Source organism: Pholcus phalangioides, unplaced genomic scaffold, assembly GCF_987345545.1.
Source record: "Pholcus phalangioides strain wild (caught in Gottingen) unplaced genomic scaffold, Ppha-v1.0 ptg000015l_1, whole genome shotgun sequence".
Taxonomy (NCBI): domain Eukaryota; kingdom Metazoa; phylum Arthropoda; class Arachnida; order Araneae; family Pholcidae; genus Pholcus; species Pholcus phalangioides.
The window spans coordinates 23,351,063-23,373,618 of NW_028301608.1; the positions used below are offsets into that span (position 1 = coordinate 23,351,063).

Here is a 22,556-nt window from a genome sequence, read left to right on the forward strand (position 1 = left end):
CCAAGTTACTCGTGGCACATTCACAGATTACACAAATAACCTGCACCGCTGCTCTAGGTCACTTAATTATGTGGCTCCCGACATATTTCCAAATCAATGAATTTCCCCCGCACTCTTCAATGGGTTGAGAGGTTGAGTTAATTGGAAATTGTGCTGCAAGTCATTCAGGTGGTCTGATAGTTTGCCACTGGCCATTTGAGTAATCTGAAAGTGTGCGCAGGCCACTTGAGCCATCTGGAAATGTGCCATGAGTCACTTGGATGATCTGAAAGGGCACATCGGGTCACTTGAGTGGTCTGGAAATGTGTCCAGAGTGCCACTAAAATAATCTATAAAAAATGCATCGGGCCACTTAAGTAAACTGTTAATATATATCACAGACCATTAGGTGATCTGTGTGCTGCGAGCCATATGGTGTAACTCCAGGAGGTGTTATATCAAGGGTGTTCTACTTTCAGTAGAGTGTGAGCCATTTCATTGATTTTGAAATGTGTCACAAGCAACTTGATTGAGTGATCTGGAACAGTGCCGCATGTCATTTAAGCTGACCTGTAAATGTGTCTGGGGTCAATTAAGTACTCTGGACTGTGCTGCAGTGATCTGTAAATTTTCCGCGAGTCACCGAAATGACCTGGGAATGTGCTGCAGCCCACTCAAAGAATGTGGAACTATGGTGCAGGTTACTTGAGTGATGTTTAAAAGTTTTATGAGTCGATTGAGTACTCTGGAACTATACCGCTGTGAACTGTAAATATGCGGACACATATTTATTGATCTGGGAATGTGCGGCAAGTCACTTGAATGACGTGTAAATGTGCTGCTGGTCACTTGAATGATGTGTAAATTTAAATGTTCTTGAAAAGCAGCGCTGGTAAGTTGAGTAATCTGTAAATATGCCGCGGGTCATTTAACTGATCTAGGAATGTGACGTGAGCCACTTGAACGGCCTGAAAGTGTGCCATGGGGTCTTTTGAATGATTAGACTTTTCAAGTGACGATAGAAATTTGATTAATTTCTTTTTAGTTTTGCTATTTACATTGTTTTTGATACCACACTCTGTGGAAATGAAATATTTTTAAATATGTTAGAACTTCAGTTTCTTGAAATATTAATAGATAATACTATAAAATTAAAATATTTAAGGTGTGAATCTCTTAATGGTACAACATTTTTAAATGCCACGATATAATTTGGGAATTCTATTTTTTCCTAAGTTTTTGTCAATGGTGTTCTTATTTTTTCTACCTTTTTTTTCTAATTTTCACTTCGAGGCCTGCTCCCGGTTCCCCTATTTGCATTGGAACTTGTAATTTGCACATTTTGCACTGTGCTTTTGAAGTTGTCTCAAAGAAGCATCATTCTTAAAAAACTTAAATTTTGTTGTGTATTGAAGAAGAGAGTTGACAGACTGGACTTTGGAAGACTCTTCGGAAAAAATAAAGTAATATATGTATGTAGTGTGAGGAGAGACAGAAAAAATAATTATAAGTGGTTGCTAGTGCACTGTTTTGGCTTAATTAAAAAAAAAAGAGGTTATTTTCCATAAGGCTATGATTTTGTTGTCTTGGGGGGGGGGGGGGTCCCACCCCCTCGTCCTGCTTTTTCTAATTTTTTGAGTGGGAGCCCTGGGATTGGGATGCTGGTGTATTATTATTGGTTTAACAATATTTGTGTTTTAATTTCATTTTAAAAAATATAAAAATTCATAGACCCTTTTGTATTCCCAACTAAATTTGTGATCATGCATTATTTTTCTTTTGTAGACTAGGAAGCCAAAAAGATATTTCATTTTTGAATAGAGATTTAGTCTTAGTGTTCAGAAAACCAACAACAGAAGACAGTGGCACATACACCTGCAGTGCAATGTATGACAGCACTGACAGACTGAATACGTCAGTCAACTTGGTATTTTACCGTAAGGAACTTTTTTTTCCCCCCTCATACATGATGTATCACTATGCTCATGATGTGTGCCTATGATTTTAACATGCAGAAATATGAAGTACATTTTGATTTTTTTAATCCCTGAATATATATATATATATATATATATATATATATATATAATTGATTTTCTGTGTGTGTGTGTGTGTGTGTGTGTGTTCTCTATACAAATCTACAATTTTAGATCGATCGTCGCCAAATTTTGCATATATACCAAATGGGACCCGACTTGAACGATAGGCTACTTTAAAATTTCGTCAGACCAGGGCAAATGCCCCAAATGGGCAAAAAACTGTCCGGCAACAATGGTTTTTGGGCCTCAACAATCACTCTCAACAAGAACGTTTACTTGGGTTACCGTGGTTCCCTAGCAATGCGTTTCAGACGTGTATATGCCTTTACAACGGTTTGTCACTTCTTTAATCCTGTTAGTATATGTATAATAGTTTATGCCTTTATAATGGTTTGCCACTTTCTCAATCCTCCCAGTAATGAGGCTTTTCGAATAGACGTCATAATCATCATCAGAATCAGTTTGAGGGTCAGGCCAAGGATGATTCCCATAGGAATCAGTGTTAAAATTGCCGATTTTACTGTAGAAATACGGAAATTTGGTGGGGTTTTCCACTCCATCAATAATTTTAAAAGTTGTATTTTATACTCGATTTTTGAAATATTGAGTTCGCTTAGAGATATACGAAGTCCAGGAGATTAAATATGAAGTGATTAGCCAGACCTACTTTCGAGTTCGATATTCATGCAATAACATTGATTTCAACTTTTTATTTACATCTTCTCAAGCATGAAAATTAATGTCTCCGTATTGTCTTTTGATATTTATTTGCATAAATTCATATAGTTTAGGATGTTTTTAAAATTAGTTTTGGGCCCCGTAAAGTGCATCGAAAAAATCCCACAGCTTTAATTAAGCATTTTTGGAAGCTCAAACAGGCAGAAATAGATAACTTGAAGTTCAGGGGAAGGGAATCGAAATACCTTACACCTATAAAAAAAAAGGGTGGGGGGGGGGGACTATTCATTTCTACGTTTCTTTAAATTTAGATTTATTTCTTTCATGAGTCGCGCAGGACGTCGCCATATTGGTTAACTTAGACATGGTTTGCATGTCCCTCAAAGAAAGATGGAGATATCGCATGATCCAAAAAGGCTCATTGAAGAAAACCCGGGCAGCGCCGGGTATTGTAGCTAGTATATATATATATATATATTACGTAGTAATTTCATATTAAGGCTTGACAAGTGGAATGTCACCATTGTGAGTAAAAAGTTGTTATTGGGACCGAGATATTTTATGTTTGTTACTAGTCTAATGAAAACAAAAATTTGGAATTTATGTCACGTGTGAACTTACATGGGGAGAGATCACTAGGTCTAGGAAGGTTGAAAAAATATACATACAGTCGAATACCGTTATGGCGAAAATCTCGTTTTAACGAACAGTTTCATAATTCCCCAAATAAGTTTACACAGGAACAATGCTAAGTAACTGGAAATTCCTTTATAACAAAATTTTGTTATAATGAAGTGATTCCTCCGGTCTCTTGGCGTTCATTATAACGGGATTCGACTGTATTAGACAGTTTTTCTTCAAAAATATACATGCTTGGTTCCTAAGAAATGGGCTGGTATCTAGATAATAGGTACAATAAACAAAACCACCAAAAAATGAGCAAGGGGACTTTTTTGTATAAATGGTGTATAAGATATTTCTGCCAAATTTTGGAGAAAAAAATTATTACGCATCATGACTGTGGTTTGATGGGTTGCCATAACTAATGTAGACATAATTATCACGAAAAAAAAAGCAACTTGGAGATGATCCCGAATCATATCTTTGTTATCGGACTGACCAGGGATCACCGACTACTTTACAAACTGGCCAATTTTAGGATTTGGCAGTAACATACATTGGTGTACACAAGGGTGGGGGGTTCTAAACCCCCCTCAAACCGAGATTATAGTGTTATTTTGCAGGAAAATTTTTAAACCCCCCCCCCCCCCACTCTGAGAAAACATTCTGCGTATGCCTATGGTAGTATATATACCAAACACAGGACTGGAATTAAAAGATAAGCTACTTAAAAAGTTCATCAGAGCTGGGCATATGCCAGAAATGGGCAAAAAAGCTGTTTGGCTGTGGTCCGTGGGCCTCAACAATGACTTTTTGGATGTTTACTTTGGTTACTGTGATTCCAAAACAATGAATCTCAGACATGTTTATCCTTTACAATGATTTGTAACTTCATCAATGTTTCCAGTGTATAGTGAAAATCTGGGCAGCACCAGCTATTATAGCTAGTTATTAATAACCTTTTAAAGATAACAAAGCCCTTTTTTGGCTCTGCCTACTGTAAAAAAGTTGTATTTCAAATTCATGGTGCACCATTAAAAATGTGTAATTTTATTTATAGGTTTGTTAATGAGTTCGAATTATTTTATTTTATTTTTTTGTTACATATGCCCAATTTGTTTGAAAGTATGTTTTCATTCCAATGATACTGATCTGTATATTTTTTATAGAGGATATTACATGGGAAGATTGTCCTGAAGAACAGTCTCTTGTTATCAACAGTGATAGTAAAGTTAGGTGTAGAGTTTCAGCCAATCCTCCTGCTACAATCACATGGAGTAAAGACGGAATGCCTTTAGAGAAACCAGATGACCGATATATCACTGAAACTGATGGTATCCGAGTATCTAGTGTAACAAAAGAAGATAAAGGTGATTTTGTAGTTAAAGCTATGGTTTCTCAGACTGGAAACTTCCAAATACGTACTATCAAGGTGGAAGTGCATGGTATGTATGCAACTCTTTTTACTAATTCAAATTTTGCCAAAAAAGTCAGTTTACTCAGTTTTGTCGTTCAAGCATTGAATCACATCATGTATCAAGAATTATCCAGCTTAATATAATATGTGTGAATGCAGTTATTTTGGTTCCCAAAATTGTTTCACTATAAGTAGATAAAAATCAATCTTAATTGAATTGATTTGTTAATAACTGATGATTTTTTGATTTATTATTTTTTTCTCACAAGACATGGCAGAAATTTTTTTGGCACAAATAATACTTCTTGTAATTTAAAATATTATATTAATTCGAAGATAATTTTTGCACTATGAACATTTGGCTTTTGTGCTGAGTAATGTAACCGTCAATTGAAGTCAGTGCTTTCAATCATTATATTAGAGGATTGCTTCATTGAAATTCATCTTAGGAACCTGTATCTCTTCTCCACCTCCTGTATTTCCCTCGCTTTGTCTCTAAGTAGCATTTTGTTGAATTGGCTTTGAATAATCCTGGGGTTGTTTTTCTTTTCTCTCACTAGAACCTCCAGAGATCATCGAATTGAATGACAATGCTGAAGTTGTTGAAGGCAGTGAAGCTATGCTGCAGTGCAAAGCAACAGGATTCCCTCGACCTTTATATTCATGGTTTGATCCTGTGAGTAGTATTGACTAGCAAACCATTATGATTCATAATTATGTCTTGTATGTACATAAATGAAATCCTCAATCAAACTTATCAGTGTAACAATGCGATAAATTTAATTATTTAAAGCACTAATAGCAAAGACCTGCAGATTTCAGGTTATGAAAAATTATTGTATACTCAATTCATATTTAAGAACTTTTTATATCCAAAACATACACTGTAATACTTTCTTTCTCAAAAATGTGTTATTCATATGAGAACAACTTATATCTTTCAGAATGGACGTGATCTTGGTCTTATCGATGGCCACGTTGTAGATGCAGATAGTGGCACTTTGACATTCCTGTCTATCAAGCGAGAAGAACAGGGACGGTACACATGCATGGCAAAGAACCCTGCTGGTGAAGCAAAACGATCTTTGGATCTCACAGTTATCGGTATTAATCACTTTTGTGTTGTTCCTCTTATTTTTTAATAATTTTAGTTGATTTTTTTTTAATTATTATTATTTTTTTTTTAAATAAATATCCTAGTATTTTTTTTAATTCTAATGAAAATTAATTAAGTGGGCAAATTAGTTGAGATAAACAGTTTTTTCGGTTATCAACCTCAACATGCACAAAGCTTATTCACATTGTTTGAGTTAATTTACACAATATATTATTTTTTAATGTTATGGGTTTTTTTTTTTTTACAAATGCTGGACATTCCCCCCCCCCCTTAAAAAAACTGTTTTGGGTCACACTCGAATCGCAAGAGATAGTCAATAAAGAAAATGTGTATTATCGTAACTTAGTAGTCTGTAACTATAATCATCTGTCACTGTTTGGTAGCAAAAATCACTTTAAATCTATCTGAAACATTATTGAAATATTAAAATATATATATTTACATTAATTGAGCCACATTAATATATAATATGTTTTTGGCCTCTGAATCTCTCACTCACTAAAAGAATGGGAGCCATCTGTGTTTTTTTTTCACCAAACACTGCAATTTTGTGGCCAGGCTTACCAATAAAATCCTAGTAGATGCCCAAAAAAACTCTTTATTAACACATTAACTTTTTAAGCGGCACAACAAAAATCATGAAACCCCATTCAAAATTTTATATCTTAGGAATTAGGCTTTCTTCTGATTTTCCAGCAGGTACAAATTAAGGAATGTAGAGAAAGGTTTTTCTCTGAGAAATAAACTTTACAAAATATCTTTTTTTGCCAATGTTAAAATAAAAGACTTTTAAAGAAAACAAGATATCTCATCAATGCCACTTAAAGGGTTGAAACCATATGGTCACAAGAAGTAACTTGTAATAAGTTTATAGAAAAAAAACGTAGAGAAAGATTTAAAAAATAATCATGAAATTTTATCCATTTTTTAAAAAATACTGCACCAAAATCACTTTAAAAGCAACAGTTATTATTAAAATGTGCAGAGAAATCATCATTATTAACACCGCCATCACTGGACACCAACAACTGGCTGATGCAATGTGAAAAGTTCTGCCATCAAACGTTTAAATAACTTGGTGCAAAAACAAGACAGCTCCTGGAGCTATCTTAGGAGCTGTATTGTTTCTTACACTGCATGAGACACCGATACAGCTCTTTTCCCTTTACATTTCCCTATACCTATTGCTGGGGGCTATATGATTCTTGCACCAATTGATAGGGAATTTTTTTCTTTTATAAGAAAAAGTGAGAATCAGAAAAAAGTGGAGCTGTCTGGTTCTTGCACCTACATCTTCAATTGTGCTTTTGTACCTTGCTTTTCCCAGCATGCCGGAAGGGATTAGAGCCGAACATTTAAAAGGCTGGTGACCCTCAGGTTTTAAGGCATGCCCGCTAACGTGGTATATATACATTTTTAAATTTTACACACATTTGTTTTAATCAAAATTCAGTTCAGAAACAAGTATTGATAGATAATGTTATATCAAGTGTTTATTCAATTTTTTTTGTTACTTTTTTCCATAACAGTTAAGCCTGAGATTATGGAATTTAATAATATCACCACTGTTGATACCAATGCAACCACATTTGAATGTCATGCACGTGGTGATCCGCTTCCTGAAATGAGTATTCGAAAAGATGGATTGGATAGACCATTCCCAAATGAAGTAATTTATTACTAATTGTTAATATAAACTTTTTTATAAGTTATTTTTATAATTAAAAGACTCATGAGTCAACCAGCTATTTAAATGATTAAATTTTTTAGGTATACATTCTTCCCCCTTATGAGTAAAATCTATTTTCATCAGGCTCACGCCATAGAATGACTTCTGCACATCAAAAATTGTTTGCTAGCTCATTCACCATTTGCATTTATTAATAGTCCTGGCCAAAATATTTTCATTCGCTAATACATCCATTTCAAATAACGTGGACTTCTTATATGCATTGTACATATTTGTGTATTTACATCTCCCCCTTATGAGTAAAATCTATTTTCATCAGGCTCACGCCATAGAATGACTGCTGCACATCAAAAATTGTTTGCTAGCTCATTCACCATTTGCATTTATTAATAGTCCTGGCCAAAATATTTTCATTCGCTAATACATCCATTTCAAATAACGTGGACTTCTTATATGCATTGTACATATTTGTGTATTTACATCTCAACAGAAATAAATTCCCACAATGAACATGAAAATAGGATGCTGTTAATAAAGAATTTAATGCAATGGATCCCTTTTTCAGACACTGCTGCAGCAGAGTGTAGTAAAAATGTTTTAAATGTGAAATCATTTTGAATAGAAAATATGTTGTTAATTTTAACAAGTTTCATGAATTACTTGCAAAACAAAGCACCACTTTAGTTTATTTATTGATATAACTTAAAATGGATGTCACAGATTTCCATAGTCCTTTGGTTTTCTTTTCCAGGATGATAGAATAGCAGTGAATCAGAGAAAAGAAGCTGACAAAGCAATTTTGACTTTAACCATTAGGAATACAATGCGAACAGATGATGGCTTATATTATTGTGCAGCTGAAAATAAAGGTGCTCATGTTGAAAAAGTTGGACATCTTACAGTTCAATGTAAGGAAACATTCAAATTTTCTTTTTTTTTTAACTCACAACTTTGGTATTACATTCATATTGATACTCAAATTGTGTGAGGTAAGTAATTTGTTTGAGTGAACTTCCTGTTTCGCTTAGAATCTCTCTGTCTGCATTAATTATGGCATGATTTTATTGTATGCAACAGCTACTTGCAGACCTGCCAACTCTCCATGTTGTTCATCCTTCCTCCTGCTCTCCGAATTTGTTAACATTTCTCCGGATTTTGGCAGAAAATTAGATTGTATGCGAGCTTTCACATTGTCGTGACATCAATAACTGCCATCGTCGTTATGCAAAACACCCATAGAGGACAACCGTGGTCATTTCCATCGCACGAGCAGCCATAAAAAAGTCTTGGAGACCACATTTAAACAACTGGCCAAGCCGTAACTTTGTTTTTGTAGCGTTTGTTGGCAATCATTTATCAAGGGATGCTAGTCAGGGCATGACCTTGGTTGCCGAATTCCTGTATAATCGTTATTGTATTCTGTTAACAGTCATGCGGTAAACGCAAGTTTTTTCATCAACAGCTTTGTATTTTGAAGGTTTTTAAATTGTTTCCTCTGATTAAAAATGTCTTCAGAAAGAAAATATAAAACTTTAAGCTATATAAAGCTTTTAAAGAGTTTATATACCCAAGATCATTAATCACTGATAGCATCCACGAAAGAAAACACTTATGTTTTATGAACAGTATGTAGATGTGGTTTCCGTATTCTGAGTGGAAAGACTGACATGGAATTATATTCTGCTCAGGGGCAATGCAGAACCTGCCTTGGGGGGGGGGTGGAAGAATGGAACTTTTTCTTAATTGATTTTTTTCAAAAAAATTTAAATGGTTTTTTTTATTTTTTATATATATATTTTTTTTTTTTTTTTTTTTTTTGATCGAGTCTATGATTGCCAAAGGGGGGTAACCCCCTCAGGAGAATCTTCAGATTTCTGGATTCCAAAAGGTGGCACGTCTGTACTTGTATTTGATTTATTTTTCAAAATTAATAAATATTTTTCTTCTTATTGGAATTATTATTGACTTTCATAACAAATATTACAGAATATTTTATGACTGGGCTTGACAAATTCCAGGCACTAGGTCACCCTGATTACCAAAACATCTGCATTGTCTCCTGAAATTTTCCACATGTGATGAATAAATTGGAATTGGCAAACAATGCAAAATATTCAGAATTTATGTAAGCATTTAACATCTGGTCACCAAGTCTCAGAAAAGCCTAAAAAACTTATTTTTGCTGTTTTTCTCGAGAGAAAGAAAGCTTGATGTATAAACTGTGTGTATTTTATCACATTTCATTAGATAGAAAACCCCACATTCATTCAATATTTTATTCAAAAATGAATTTCTTCTTCTTTTTTTTTCTTGTTATGATTATTTTAAACTAATATTTGATGTGTATGTTTCATTACAGTTGCGCCTGTTATGACCTCAACTCCTAATACAGCAGTTAAAACTTGGAATGGGAATCCCATGAACCTCACCTGTATTGCTGAGTCCATTCCAAATGCTACTATCACATGGTCATACCAAGGGCAGCCTATTCGGGACAACAATATTTATACCATATTTGGCAGAGCTGGACATAGTGATTTGCAGGTTAGACGAGTGATCAAGATGATAATAAAAAAATTTGAAGCTATGTAGTACTTTTTAATCTAAAAATCAATCATTTATTGATTTTTTTTCTTTTATTGATATAGTCGAAGAACAAGTTTGACTCACTGTTATATGTGTCTGTGTTTGATTTTTCATTTCCCCAGTGTCTTTCTATGGTCATTTTTGGAGAGGTTTTAAACTTATCATGTAAAAAAAACATACACTAAAAAATGTCTCAATCAAAGTGATTTCACTGTGAGCAGTGGATGGCTGACCCAATTCAAAGAGTGTTATTGTTTAGGAAAGTTTGTGGAGAAAGCATATCTGCATCTCAAGAAACTGTTGAAAATTAGAAAACTGAAATTCTCATATCAATGATAGAAGGGTATAAAGATGCAGATATGTTTAATTGTGATGAAACAGGTTTATCTTTTCGTTTTTTGCTTAACCAAACTCTTGCCTTCAGAGGAGAAAAATAGAAAGGAGGTAAAAAACACAAAAATCATTTGGCGGTTCTTTTGGCTAAAAGCTTTTAAAAATACTTCAAAATATGCATATTCTGAACACTGCGCTATGCAGCAATTTTTGGAATACATAAACTAGCCTTAAAATAAAATTTTAACCTGAAAGCAACACATTTTCTTTGTTTTCTCTAAAAAACCCAGCCTGGGGGGGGGATGGATCCTACCCAGGGAGCAAATTTGACAACCCTGGCGGATTGTCATCGCTGCGGCGGACATCAAAAGCATACCTGGTATCTTTGAGCTTGTTCGGGAATCATTTTTACGTTGTTGTAGACTGCAATGACACAGCAGCTGCAACTTCCAACAACTCTTGTAATAATTAATCAAATGAATCTTTTTGTAGTTATTATTGTACTTTTTGTTGTTCCAGTGTGACGTTGAAACCTGTATGAGTTTTTTGCAATTTTCACCCTCTCAACAGGGTTTGCGACACCATGTTCTATTGCAATTTTTGTTCCTCTTGATGCCTACTAACAACCCTCTGAGTTTGTCGGCCCATTAACAGAACACCCTGTATTTTTTTTATTTTTTTTTACAGTTGTGTAGAATCTTCACCAAGAAATTCATATTTTTTTACTTGTAACAATATGTAGATTATAATTATGCAGGATAATTATTAACACAATGAATGTGTTAATATATCATCCTACATATATCATCCTTCTATTGACAATGGTATGTTATGCAGGAAATTGAAATACCATAATTTAAGATTATTCACATCTCATTGTAAATATTTAGATAGCACTAGATATAGCTTCTTACCAGGGCTGCAATTAGGAGGTGCGGACAGGTCCGGCACCCTGGGTGCGGATTAGAAGGGGTGCTAAAATGCATGCTTGCCTTTAATAACGAACTTGATTGTAACTAATGGAGCGTTAAAAACAAAGCCTCGTTTATAGTGTCATAGTTTTTTTTTTCAATTATCATTACCGGCCATCCATTTGCTATTTCAGGTACATCCACCATCAGATTTCAACAGAGATGGTACGTCAGTTTATGGAGCATACAGGTGTTCTGCAACTAACCCCTATGGAAGCCAGTTTATTAACATTGAATTAACAGAAGCAAGTGAGTAATTTTAAATTGTACATTGTGAAAGAACTATGATATACCCATTTTAATTGGATTTTTTAAAATTAATTTTGTATTGTGTGTATCTCACATTTTTTTTCATTGTTTAGGGACTCCTAGTGTAATCCTGCAAACTTCTGTAGAAAAGAAAACGGCCACAACCATAACTTTCAGTTTCCATGGACCAAGAGATGATGGGGGTTTGCCTGTTAGAGCATTTGCTGTTAGATATTATGATGAAAATATGTCATATGAGGATGCTCAGACTCATGAATGGAGTGAAGGTACGTCTTCACAAATAATTTATATTAATATCTTAAATTGATGTACTAGATAATTTTGGATTTTAATTTTAAAACATCTTTCTTCTTTTCACAAAAAAAAAAATCTTTTAGGTTCTGCATATACTCTAGAAGGTTTGCAGCCAAAAGCAGCATACAGGTTCTCCTTTGCTGCTAGAAATGATGTTGGAATTGGTGAATGGAGTGAACAGATTCGTGAACAGATGCCAGAAGAATCAGCACCAGAACCTCCGAAATTCCTTAGTCCTAATAGGAACATCAGCACATATCCTGATCGTCAACAAATACGATGGACTGTGCCTCTTGACAATGGCTTGAAAATTGATTATTTTGAACTGCGATACTTTGAGGTAATAACATGAGTACATACAAATACAATGCCACAACAGGCAAAATGCCCAACGAGGTGGCTGAGAAAAAGATGCCCATAAAAATATGGATGTCATATATTTCAAAAATACAGCAACCCAATTAAAAATGCAATTAACAAAAAATTGTAAACAATATATACACATGATAAAATATTATATAATGCCCATAAAAAATACTTATGGTTGTCTTATTCTAAGTATGGATAGCTTTTCGATTTACCCCAACATGTTTATCGTATTTCTTTTTAAACGTGTCAATTGTGTTACAATTTACTACTTCCGGGGGTAAGCTATTCCATTTATTAACAACTCTATTAGAGAAAAATTCCCTGCGACACCATAGCCTTGCATTGTCCCTCACCAATTGATATTGGTGTCCCCTTGTAAAAGCAGTCGATTGGCGGTGTACTTGGTCCATCTTATCCATCCCATTGAAAATTTTGAACACTTCGATCATATCTCCTCGACACATGCTTTCATCCAATGTAAACATATTCACAAAATGAAGTCTCTCTTCATAACTCAAGCCCAGTGTGCCAATAAGGACATGCGTAGCTCTTCTCTGCACCCCTTCAACCAAGTCTATGTCCCTCTGTAGGTATACATATGTGTATTACAGTCAGACTCCTTAACCCCTTATAACAAACAGGAACACGATAAATGTTCATGCTTACAGTAGTATTGATACTCAATAATATGGGTTGTAAAGTAAAATTTTTGTGTAATTTGGTTACTAACTGTCGTTCTGTACTACTTCACATCTCAACCATGAAAACAAAAAGACGAAACTTTCTGAATTCACAATTTATAATAAAAACTAAAATGTATTTCTCTTCTATTGTTTTGAGCAATATGTATCATAAATTCTTCTGTTCCTTATGCTTTAGACGGAAAAACGGGATGGTGAATGGAGGAGAATTGGAGATCCTGTTGCAATCAAAGTTTCAGATTTTGAATATGCTCCAACATATGAGATGCAGAATTTAAAGCCAAATACTTACTATAAAGTTGAAGTTCGAGCGCATAATTATTTAGGATACAGTCAAGATGCAACTTTGGTGTTCCAGACAGCTGCAGGTAGATTATTTTTGCAACACATTTTTTTTCACATTTTGCCTCTATAAAGATTTTTCATATTTCAGCCATAAAGCTCAATAATGTCTTTTTCTTATTTTTTGCATCGTGCATTGTTCTTAATGATTTTGTCACTTTCACTCAATAACTTTTTTTTTTTTTTTTTTTGCACCCTCATTGATTTAATTTTTTTTCTTTTTACTTCTTTGAGGACCCTCATATAAGTTGCATGCTTGTGTATGTGTTCACAGTGTTCCATCATTCAAATAAACTGTTATGTTACTATAATTTTTTATCACTAAGGTTTAATTGATAATAATATCTGTTTCTTGAGGGGGGGAAAATCCATTTTTTTGTCATTTATTACACCCTTCAATTATTTTTTTAAGACAGTTGCAGCTTAACTAATGTCAGAAACTAATGATCATTTTATAAGAGTGCTTGTATATATTAATTTATTTTTTATATTATGGTTTTACTTTTATTAATTATCACAATTTTAGGCTGATATGGTTTAAAAATCAAGAATTTTTACGTTCACATTGTTAAAATTTTCAAATCGTTGTAAATTGATATTATTCTGTATTAGATGTGATCAAATTCCACACGCAGTGCATATTTGAATGGTTACATGATAGAAAAGAAAAATTACTATATTCACTTATGTCTATTTATTTATTTTTTTGTTGTGTTTTTTTTTTTTCCTGTTTGTGTTTATTCTGTGGTGTTGGTGTTTTTATGTGTTTGTCTCTCTCTCTCTGTTTCTAGATCCCAGCAAAAGGTCACAGGGTCGATCTCCAGCCCACCTTCCTGGTACTCTAACCTTCAAATGTCCCTTTCCATTAAACAACCCTGTGTTATACCCCTTGTAGAAGCATGATATTATATATAGAGTTAGTTGGCTTTGCTTAATGTAGAGTCTGCCTTTTTAGAAATGTTTCCACATTGCAAATGTTAGTTTGCTGGTATGAAAGATTAGGACACAACATCTTATATTGTTAATTCTCATATTTGCATTCTTTGCAAATTAAGATATGAAAGACCAAAAGAATACTTTCAAAAATATGTACATATATCAAAATGTAATCAAATAACAGGTTTGGTCACTGACAATTTTTTTTTTTTTTGAAACATGAACATTGTTATATTTTTCTATCAGATTCTAGCAAGGGTAAACTCTGTTTAATGAAAAAATTTCCTCCATCATAGATCATGTGGGGAAAAAAAGAATCAAATAAAAAAATACAGAAATGCATTTAAAAAAGCTCATCACAGCTCAAATATACAACAATATATTCTGATTTGGGCATTTACAAGATATCTTGCCTCCTTCTAAATCCTCATATTTTGTAAAGCTGATTTTCTCAGTGCAACATTTTTTCTTACCTCAGCTGCTGAAAATTGAGAAAAAGGCCTTTTAAATTCATGATGTTTTAAAGATAATATAATGATTTCTTCTACCAAATTTTTTTTTACGCAAACCTATGAAATAAATAGTCAGAAAATGGGTTAAAAGACAAGATGTTGCATTGTATGACATAACTGCTGACTACTATTTTCCAGGAGAAAACTATAAAAAAGTTAATAAACTTTAAAAAAAATAATCAAAAATATTATGTTTATTTTTTTCAATTGCTCTTCTAGCTGAACTAATCCATCATGAATTTCAAATAATTTTATTTTTCAGTTATTTTTTTAATAAGTTTATTAGAAAACCCTTCGAACAACTTTTTGCTCTGTAGAAAGCTAATTACTTATGTTTAGTTTGAATAATAAAAAAGTGTGTATCAAGTTGCATTCAACGTATGCATCATTGATTAATTTTTAATTTTTCCTATAATCATGCACAAAATTCTTTTACAAGGTGTTTCCTACATTACAGTTTAAATCTTGCCTTTTTTATAATGTGGCCTTATATAATTTCAATCATGATGGGATTTATGACTTGATGTTGTTTCTTGATTACTTTTTTAAATACTAGAGACCAACTGTAGGTTGTAGATTATGAACCATTTGCAAACTGTTATGCTTAATTAATTTGATCGATGCAAAATTCAGACTTAGAATTGGGGCAGAAGTTATATGAATTATTTATGCTATGATTTTTACTGTAAATGCAGTAAAACCTCTCGAAAGACCCCCTAAGAGAGTTACTTTTCTATTCCTAAAATTTTCTCTTAGGAGAAGTGGTTTCTTAACTGTATGACTACTCCCATCTTATAAGCGCTAAATAGATTGGCTGCCAAATCACTTATTTGTGATTTGCAATGCATGAAAAAAATGAGAATTTTTCTCTTATGCATGCCAATGGGTATTTCTCAGACTATGCATACATTTTAAGGGTTTATTAAAGGTAAATTGTGTATGGTAGAGAATCTGTATCAGGGAGAGAAAAAAAAGTTGGTCTTATTAGAGAGGTGGCACCTTCGAGAGTTTTTACTTTTCTTTTATTTTAGTATAAATTGGACAGCTTTTATATAAAAGGAACCAAGCACCATTTTTGAGATATACCGACATCTGAACTATTTAAAGATATAGGATTTTTTATTTACATAGAACCTGGTGACATCTAAGTTGTGCTGCCATTTGTGTGCACTTGAACCAACTACTAAACTGTGTTTTCATCATCTTATTTAAACAGAACCGTGTTATCTTTGACAGTTGGTTCTGTTTACAGAAAACTGACAAGAGAGGGAACCCACAGGAAAGGATAACCTCAAATTTTCCCTGATGAAATTCAGAAAGTAAAGGATGGCATTAATAAGTTTGCCCTATAAATTGTCAAAGAAAGAGTGGTGATACAAAATATCAGTCAACAGAACCAGCAATGTATGATATACAAGGAAGAAAATAAAGGGAATGGTACAGTAAGTTTTAGTTGTTACAGAATGATACTTCACACACATTTTAAAATCGAAAGAAACATGGTGAAAAAAGATACCTGCAATCAGGGCCGGAACTAGAGGGGGAGGGGGAACTGCCCTGGGGGGCAAAATTTAGGGGGGGGGGGCAACAGTTTTAGGTGGGAACAAAGAACACTCTTACAAAATTATCGAATTTTAAAGTTATGGAGGCAGCAAAAATCATAATTACTGCCATGTCTGCAGTAAATGTGGCAGTTTTCATGTTAATATGCAGAACAGTCACAACATTGCTGACATGAGCAAAATAGAGGATGATTTACATGTGCATCAGTTGGAAGCAAGAAAAGCAGTGTGGGTGGGTGGGTGAGTTAATGATGATGATCTGAGAATTGCAGAGGAAAATGAACATGTGGAAACTTTGTGTTATGACATGGAGAAAACATTGCCCCTGCCAAAAATCCCAACAAATATTATTTATTACAAGAGGCAAATATGGGTATATAATACTACTTCACCAAACACCAACTCTGGCCATATCGCTATATTGCAATTTACTGCCATTAGTGAGATGGGTTAGAAGTGAAGGCGCTGTCTATCGGTGGTCGCCTCGAGTTCGTTTGGGAAAATATCTTATCTATATCTTCCCTTGGGTTCGAACCCAGGACCCTGACAACCAACAACCTTCACGATGGTAGACGAGCATCTTACCACCATGCCACTCGGGCACCCGATATATAATACTGGGATCTTCTCTGGAAAAGAAAACAAAAAGTTTCCTTTAGATTTGCAGGGTTCGTACGGGTCAGGGAAAACTTGGAAAAGTCAAGGAAAAAAATTACTAAAAAAAGTCAGGGAAAATGGCCCATTTTTGCTTCAAAACCTGGAAATTTCAGACAACAACCTGGAAAATCGTCACAATTGTCGTCTGATCGGGAAAAAAAGATTGATCAAAAATAATAATGAGGAAAAAAAATCCGTCGGGATGAAAAAGGGAATACCGATAACATCGTAAATATTGATAATCCGTAAAATATTGCAATATATCGCAAAAAAACGTTAGATACTGCCAAGGAGGAACTAGGATTTTGTAAGTCCGCTTGGAAAAGCGTATTGCTATGACTTTATCGTAACTTTTTCTAGTGCTTCCCCAGAAACATCATAACTATGCATCGTAGAAAGTCATGGGTACAAAGCGCAGTTGCGATAGTTTTGTAAGTTGACTTCAGTTAGGAACGACAGATGACGCACGGGTATGTTTTGATTTTCCACGTGGGTATTTTTATTTGAAAACAATACGTTGTAAGAAAACTTGTCTGAGCGGATCGTCAGTAGGCTGATTGGATCGAAGCAGTCAAAAATGGCCCGTATAAAGCGTGGGTGGCAGCTTTGCGGTAAAACTCGCAACATGGGCGGATAAGTTATCCAGAACTATGCCAAGCACGTGAAATCAGAGTTCAGTGAACAACCCCCGATTGCGTAGCTTCTCGGTTCTAGCGCTTACGCGAGTGCAAGCAAAGCCTCCTAGATACTACTTCTAGGAGGCTTTGGTGCAAGCCAACTGGAAAGAATTTTGATGCAGTGAAACCAACTACATCTTTGACTAATTATGTCACAAAAGAAACAACTGTAAAGGCTTAAATCTTGTGGGCATTGAAATTGCCGAAAAGGGAAATCTTTCATTCCTTAATTGTGTTCCATTTTTCTTCTCCATCAGGTGTATTTGAAAAGCATAAATGTGTGTAAAAAAATCTACGATTATGATGTCATTATGATATTGTAATTAAAATTATTAATTTTATAATTTATATAAATAATTTTATAATATAATTAATTTTTTCTAAATTTTTATTAATTTATATCAATTTTTTGATTTAAAAAAAAACCTGGAATTTTTTGAAAATTTGACTGGAAAACCTGGAAAAGTCAGGGAAATTTTTCTACGAAAATGAGTATGAATCCTGATTTGGGTAAAAGGGTCTGCAGGACGAGTGCCCAGAAAATGGGTTCCTGCTTGTGAAAACACATTCTTACTCATGTTGGAAGGAATGTGACAGATCTTATGTATACAGTCAGCCCCCTGTGTTCATCGTTTCATATTCTCAGGTTTTTTTTCCTTTATTGGGTAATTTTTTTGGCAACACTCAGCAATCGCCATTCACGTGTTTTGTGTACAAAATTTGAGTTGTGCATGTTTAGGACAGCTCATTTGTCTAGTGCTACTGAAAATGCTTCAAAAAGACAAAAAAAAAAAATTGAAAACTTTACAAGAAAAATTGGATACAATTCGGATTAAGCAATGTAAAAATCACTAGTGATCAAGCTGCTGCCAACCAGGAGGCAGCTAGAAAAATTATTGAAGAGAAGGGTTATGCACCTCAGCAGGTGTTTAATGCTGACAAACCTACACTATTTTGGAAGAAAATGCCCCAAAGAAATTTATCACCCAAGAAGAAAAGCAAGCCTCTGGTTTTAAGGCAAGTTAAAGAACCGTGAATACAGGGGGGCCGACTGTATATATAAGATCTGTCACAGTCCTTCCAACATGAGTAAGAATGTGTTTTCACAAGTAGGAACCCACTTCCTGGGCAGTGGTCCTGCAGACCCTTCTACTCAAATATAAAAGAAACTTTTTGTTTTCTTTTCCAGAGAAGATCCCAGTATTATATACCCATATTTGCCTCTTGTAATAAATAATATTTGTTGGGATTTTTGGCAGGAGCAATGTTTTCTCCATGTCATAACATAAAGTTTCCACATGTTCGTTTAAGGCAAGTTAAGGTTTGTTTTGTACAAATGCGTATGGGTACATGGTAAAGCCCACCGTCATTTTCAAATCTATGAATCCACTAGCATTGAAGGATAAGTCAAAGCTCCTACACAGTATTTTGGATGAACAATAAAATGGCTTGGACCACGAAAACACTTTTCCAAAGGTACCTTTAGAGTGAAGACATGCCATTCAAAATTCTTTTGATACTGAATAAAACTCCTGTACACCCAGATATCAATGAGTTCAAAGCTGATGATGTGGAAGTTTTTTATATGCTTCCTAATACAACATCTATCATTCAGTCCCTTGATCATGGGGTAATGCAAACATTCAAGGCTCACTATACACGTCACTCAATGGGGATGATTGTGCACACAACAGAAGAAGATGCAAATGCAGAAAATGGCTTGAAGGTAAGGAAGAATTATACTATCGCCAATGTCGTTACTGTCATCACTAGAGCCAAGGCAGCTCTTAAGAGATAAACAGTCAACTCGGGTTGGAACATTGGATTAACCTTTGTCCACAATGTGTGCTCCAGGACACAACCATTTCTACAGAGCCAACTGAAGAGATTATAAAAGACATTGTCACGTTACCAAAATGGATGGAGAAGGGTTCAATGATATAGATATAGAAGAGAAGTCAAACAGTTAATTAATAGCAATTCAGAGGCATTGACCGAGGAGGAATTAATGCAGCTGACTGCTCATGAAACAAGCGGTACCAGATAAAGAATATCGAGATAAGAAAATGGAAGACAAGTTCACCTTGAGTAACATAGTGGAAGGGCTACGTAAGTTCAAATCAGCAATAGATTATTTTCATCATATAGATCCCTCTATGGTACATTCTTCACATGTAGAAAAATTGGTAGAGGAAGTCTTGTCAACATACTCCTACATACTTGATGATATGAAGAAGAAACGGCAAACAGAAATCATAATGTTCTTTTAGAAAGCATTGCCAACAATCGTTGTACCCTCTTTTACATTCCCTTATACCTCTGCATCACCCTGCTCTTCTCATGGTGTTGAATAAACAAGATTGACAAAAAAACAGGTTTTGGTTATTTGTGGATATTCTGTATTTGCGGCCACCCTCGGAATGTAACCCCCTGCGAATACGGGGGTGGGGTACCATTCATATTTTATGGTCTAACTCATGAACCGAAACAAAAAATGTGCTTATGATGAATACATGTTTGATGACCTAGTCATACTGAAATCTGTGAGGTTGAAGCATTGGCCTCCTACCCCCCCCCCCCCTCCAGAAAAATCTTGCGTACACCTATGCATTGAAGTATTTCATTTCAAGGCACAATTATCTTCCAAATGATTCTGATTTTGGTGATGTAAAATCTGCCCTAAAAACCAACAATGACTATAAACTTTTAGAGATTATGTTAAGGAATGGAGGATGTCACAAAAAGAAAAAAATTTCATTTCACAAATGCAAAAGGATGACTTCAAAGGGACCAAGGAAATTGAAGAAGTTATCACCAACAGGAAGATAGACACTGAGTGAAAGAAAATCAACTGGCTCACAGTTTGGGCTGGTGAACTTGAGAGGACCAAACCATTTATCCTTCAGATGAAAACTAGTCATTCATAAGACAGGTTCATTCAAGTAGATATTAAGAGCAAGCAACGAGAAAGACCATCAGACAGCTTTCATTCTACTATGTTGATTTCCCTTATGACCTGGAAGGAAAGCCAATAAGAAGGAAAAGCATAAGGATATCCTATCTATTCATCACCTCATACCAAAGAATGCCTGGCCTTTTTATAAGAAACTTGATTCCAGTACCGGGGTTGAAGATGACATAGATGATTTTGAAATTACAGACTTCACAACAGATGATTGATGAATGAATGCTAATGTATTGTTTCAAAAGGTGTATATTCATTAGTTATATTATGTAACTGTTCAATAAATTTTATATCAGTGGACTTATTTTTCCATACCAACCAATACATATGGCATGTTAATACCCAATGACCTATTGTCAAACTTTACTTGGCGCCTTTTAGATAAATATTAATTTGAAATTATTTAAAGAGAACCAACACACAGCTTTTTTTCTATGATGAAGTTATGAGGGGAAGGTGAATTCTAATGGGGGTATGCGTAACAGTAAAACAGCTTAATATGTACTGAAGTCATCTTAATACTTTTTTCACTGAAAGAGTTTTTATTATTTTTTAAATTGAAGATAACTTTAAATAGCTTTTTCTCAGTTTTGAAGTAATGGCATTTGATTCCTTTAAAAAAAAGAAAGCTGTCCAATTGAAATATATTTATTTATGTTTGCATGTTACAAAGTAGAGTTTTAGGTGAAATGTGCAGATTTTTTTTAACGTGCCTCCTACCTGCATGAGCTTTGCACTGCATGAAATTTTCAAATGTTGATAGTTATTTTATTTGTTGATATTGTTGTTTATGTGTTGATGTATAAACTAAATTCAACTTGGTTTTTGCTTAGATCAAAAAAATTTCATTTTTGAAAGTAAATCAGCCGCAGGTATAGTACTTTCCAAGTATAGCAGGTATAGTAACTTAATAAAGAATATTTAAAAAGTGGTATGCAGCCAATGCAGTATGTTGATACAGTTTCACAAGCCTTAGTTTGAATCTTGGTAAGAGCCATTCAGATATGGTTTTTAATTGTAAAGAATTTAAGAAAAAAATTATCAATCTTTGCAAAATTGGAAGCACATACATCATCAGTATCATTTGCATCAATATTCCTGTACCTGAAACTTCTGTTGGTTTAAGATCTGATAAATTATTTAGCTACTTTTCCCAGAAATGTTAATCTTTTCAAAATTCTTCATTATCTGATATCTCTAAATGTTCCATATTTGTTAGAAATTTAATTTTGACTAAAATATTTTTATAAACATGGATGAAAGTCTCAACGTTGTGTAAAAATAACTTTGAAAATTATTCGGAAATCAAGCCAAAAAGAATGAAAAGAAATTCATAGCACCTTTTGTCTCACCGGCTGGTTTGTTGAGCTTATTTTGATTTATAGCTCCACCACTGCTTTTTCAACCCATTTTTGATGCATATTACCAAATGCTGGATCAGATAGATCTCTCTCCTGTTCCCATTGGTATTCAGAATATTTTCATGTTTCTGTAATCAATTACATTGAATCCAAGTTGCTTTCATCATTTGAAAATGTTAGCAATAGCATATTTATTACACATATATTTTGTTTATATTCAAGGATCTGGTCATGAAGGTTTAAAAGATGATTACTCAGGTGGTGGATCTGGATTAACAGGAGGAGCAGTTGGCGCTATAATATTTGTGTTGATACTCGTAATCCTTATTGCTCTGGATGTTTTACTCTATGTGAGGTATAAACGAGGTGTTTTGTTCCTGATCCGAAATCGTGCATGTGCTAAGCCTAATGACAAAGCCAAAGAAGCTGCAGTGGAAGATGGTAAAGGAGGGTAAGTAAAGATCAGATAATTTCTTTTG

General features: G+C 34.2%; 1 protein-coding gene across 4 annotated transcripts in view; it reads left to right on the forward strand.

Moving 5' to 3' along the window:
• Positions 1-22,556, forward strand: part of LOC149075687 (fasciclin-2-like) — a 122,578-nt gene that overhangs the window by 85,900 nt on the left and 14,122 nt on the right. For 2 of the 4 annotated variants that reach the window (XM_089243173.1, XM_089243175.1), the window contains exons 3-15: positions 1,765-1,916; positions 4,487-4,762; positions 5,295-5,410; positions 5,679-5,838; positions 7,381-7,520; positions 8,293-8,449; positions 9,901-10,085; positions 11,566-11,680; positions 11,794-11,967; positions 12,079-12,335; positions 13,244-13,433; positions 14,199-14,243; positions 22,300-22,528. In XM_089243173.1, coding sequence (XP_089099299.1) covers positions 1,765-1,916; positions 4,487-4,762; positions 5,295-5,410; positions 5,679-5,838; positions 7,381-7,520; positions 8,293-8,449; positions 9,901-10,085; positions 11,566-11,680; positions 11,794-11,967; positions 12,079-12,335; positions 13,244-13,433; positions 14,199-14,243; positions 22,300-22,528 — 2,196 coding nt within the window. The remainder of the gene's footprint in view (positions 1-1,764; positions 1,917-4,486; positions 4,763-5,294; positions 5,411-5,678; positions 5,839-7,380; positions 7,521-8,292; positions 8,450-9,900; positions 10,086-11,565; positions 11,681-11,793; positions 11,968-12,078; positions 12,336-13,243; positions 13,434-14,198; positions 14,244-22,299; positions 22,529-22,556) is intronic. The other 2 variants (XM_089243176.1, XM_089243174.1) reach the window with 1 other exon arrangement.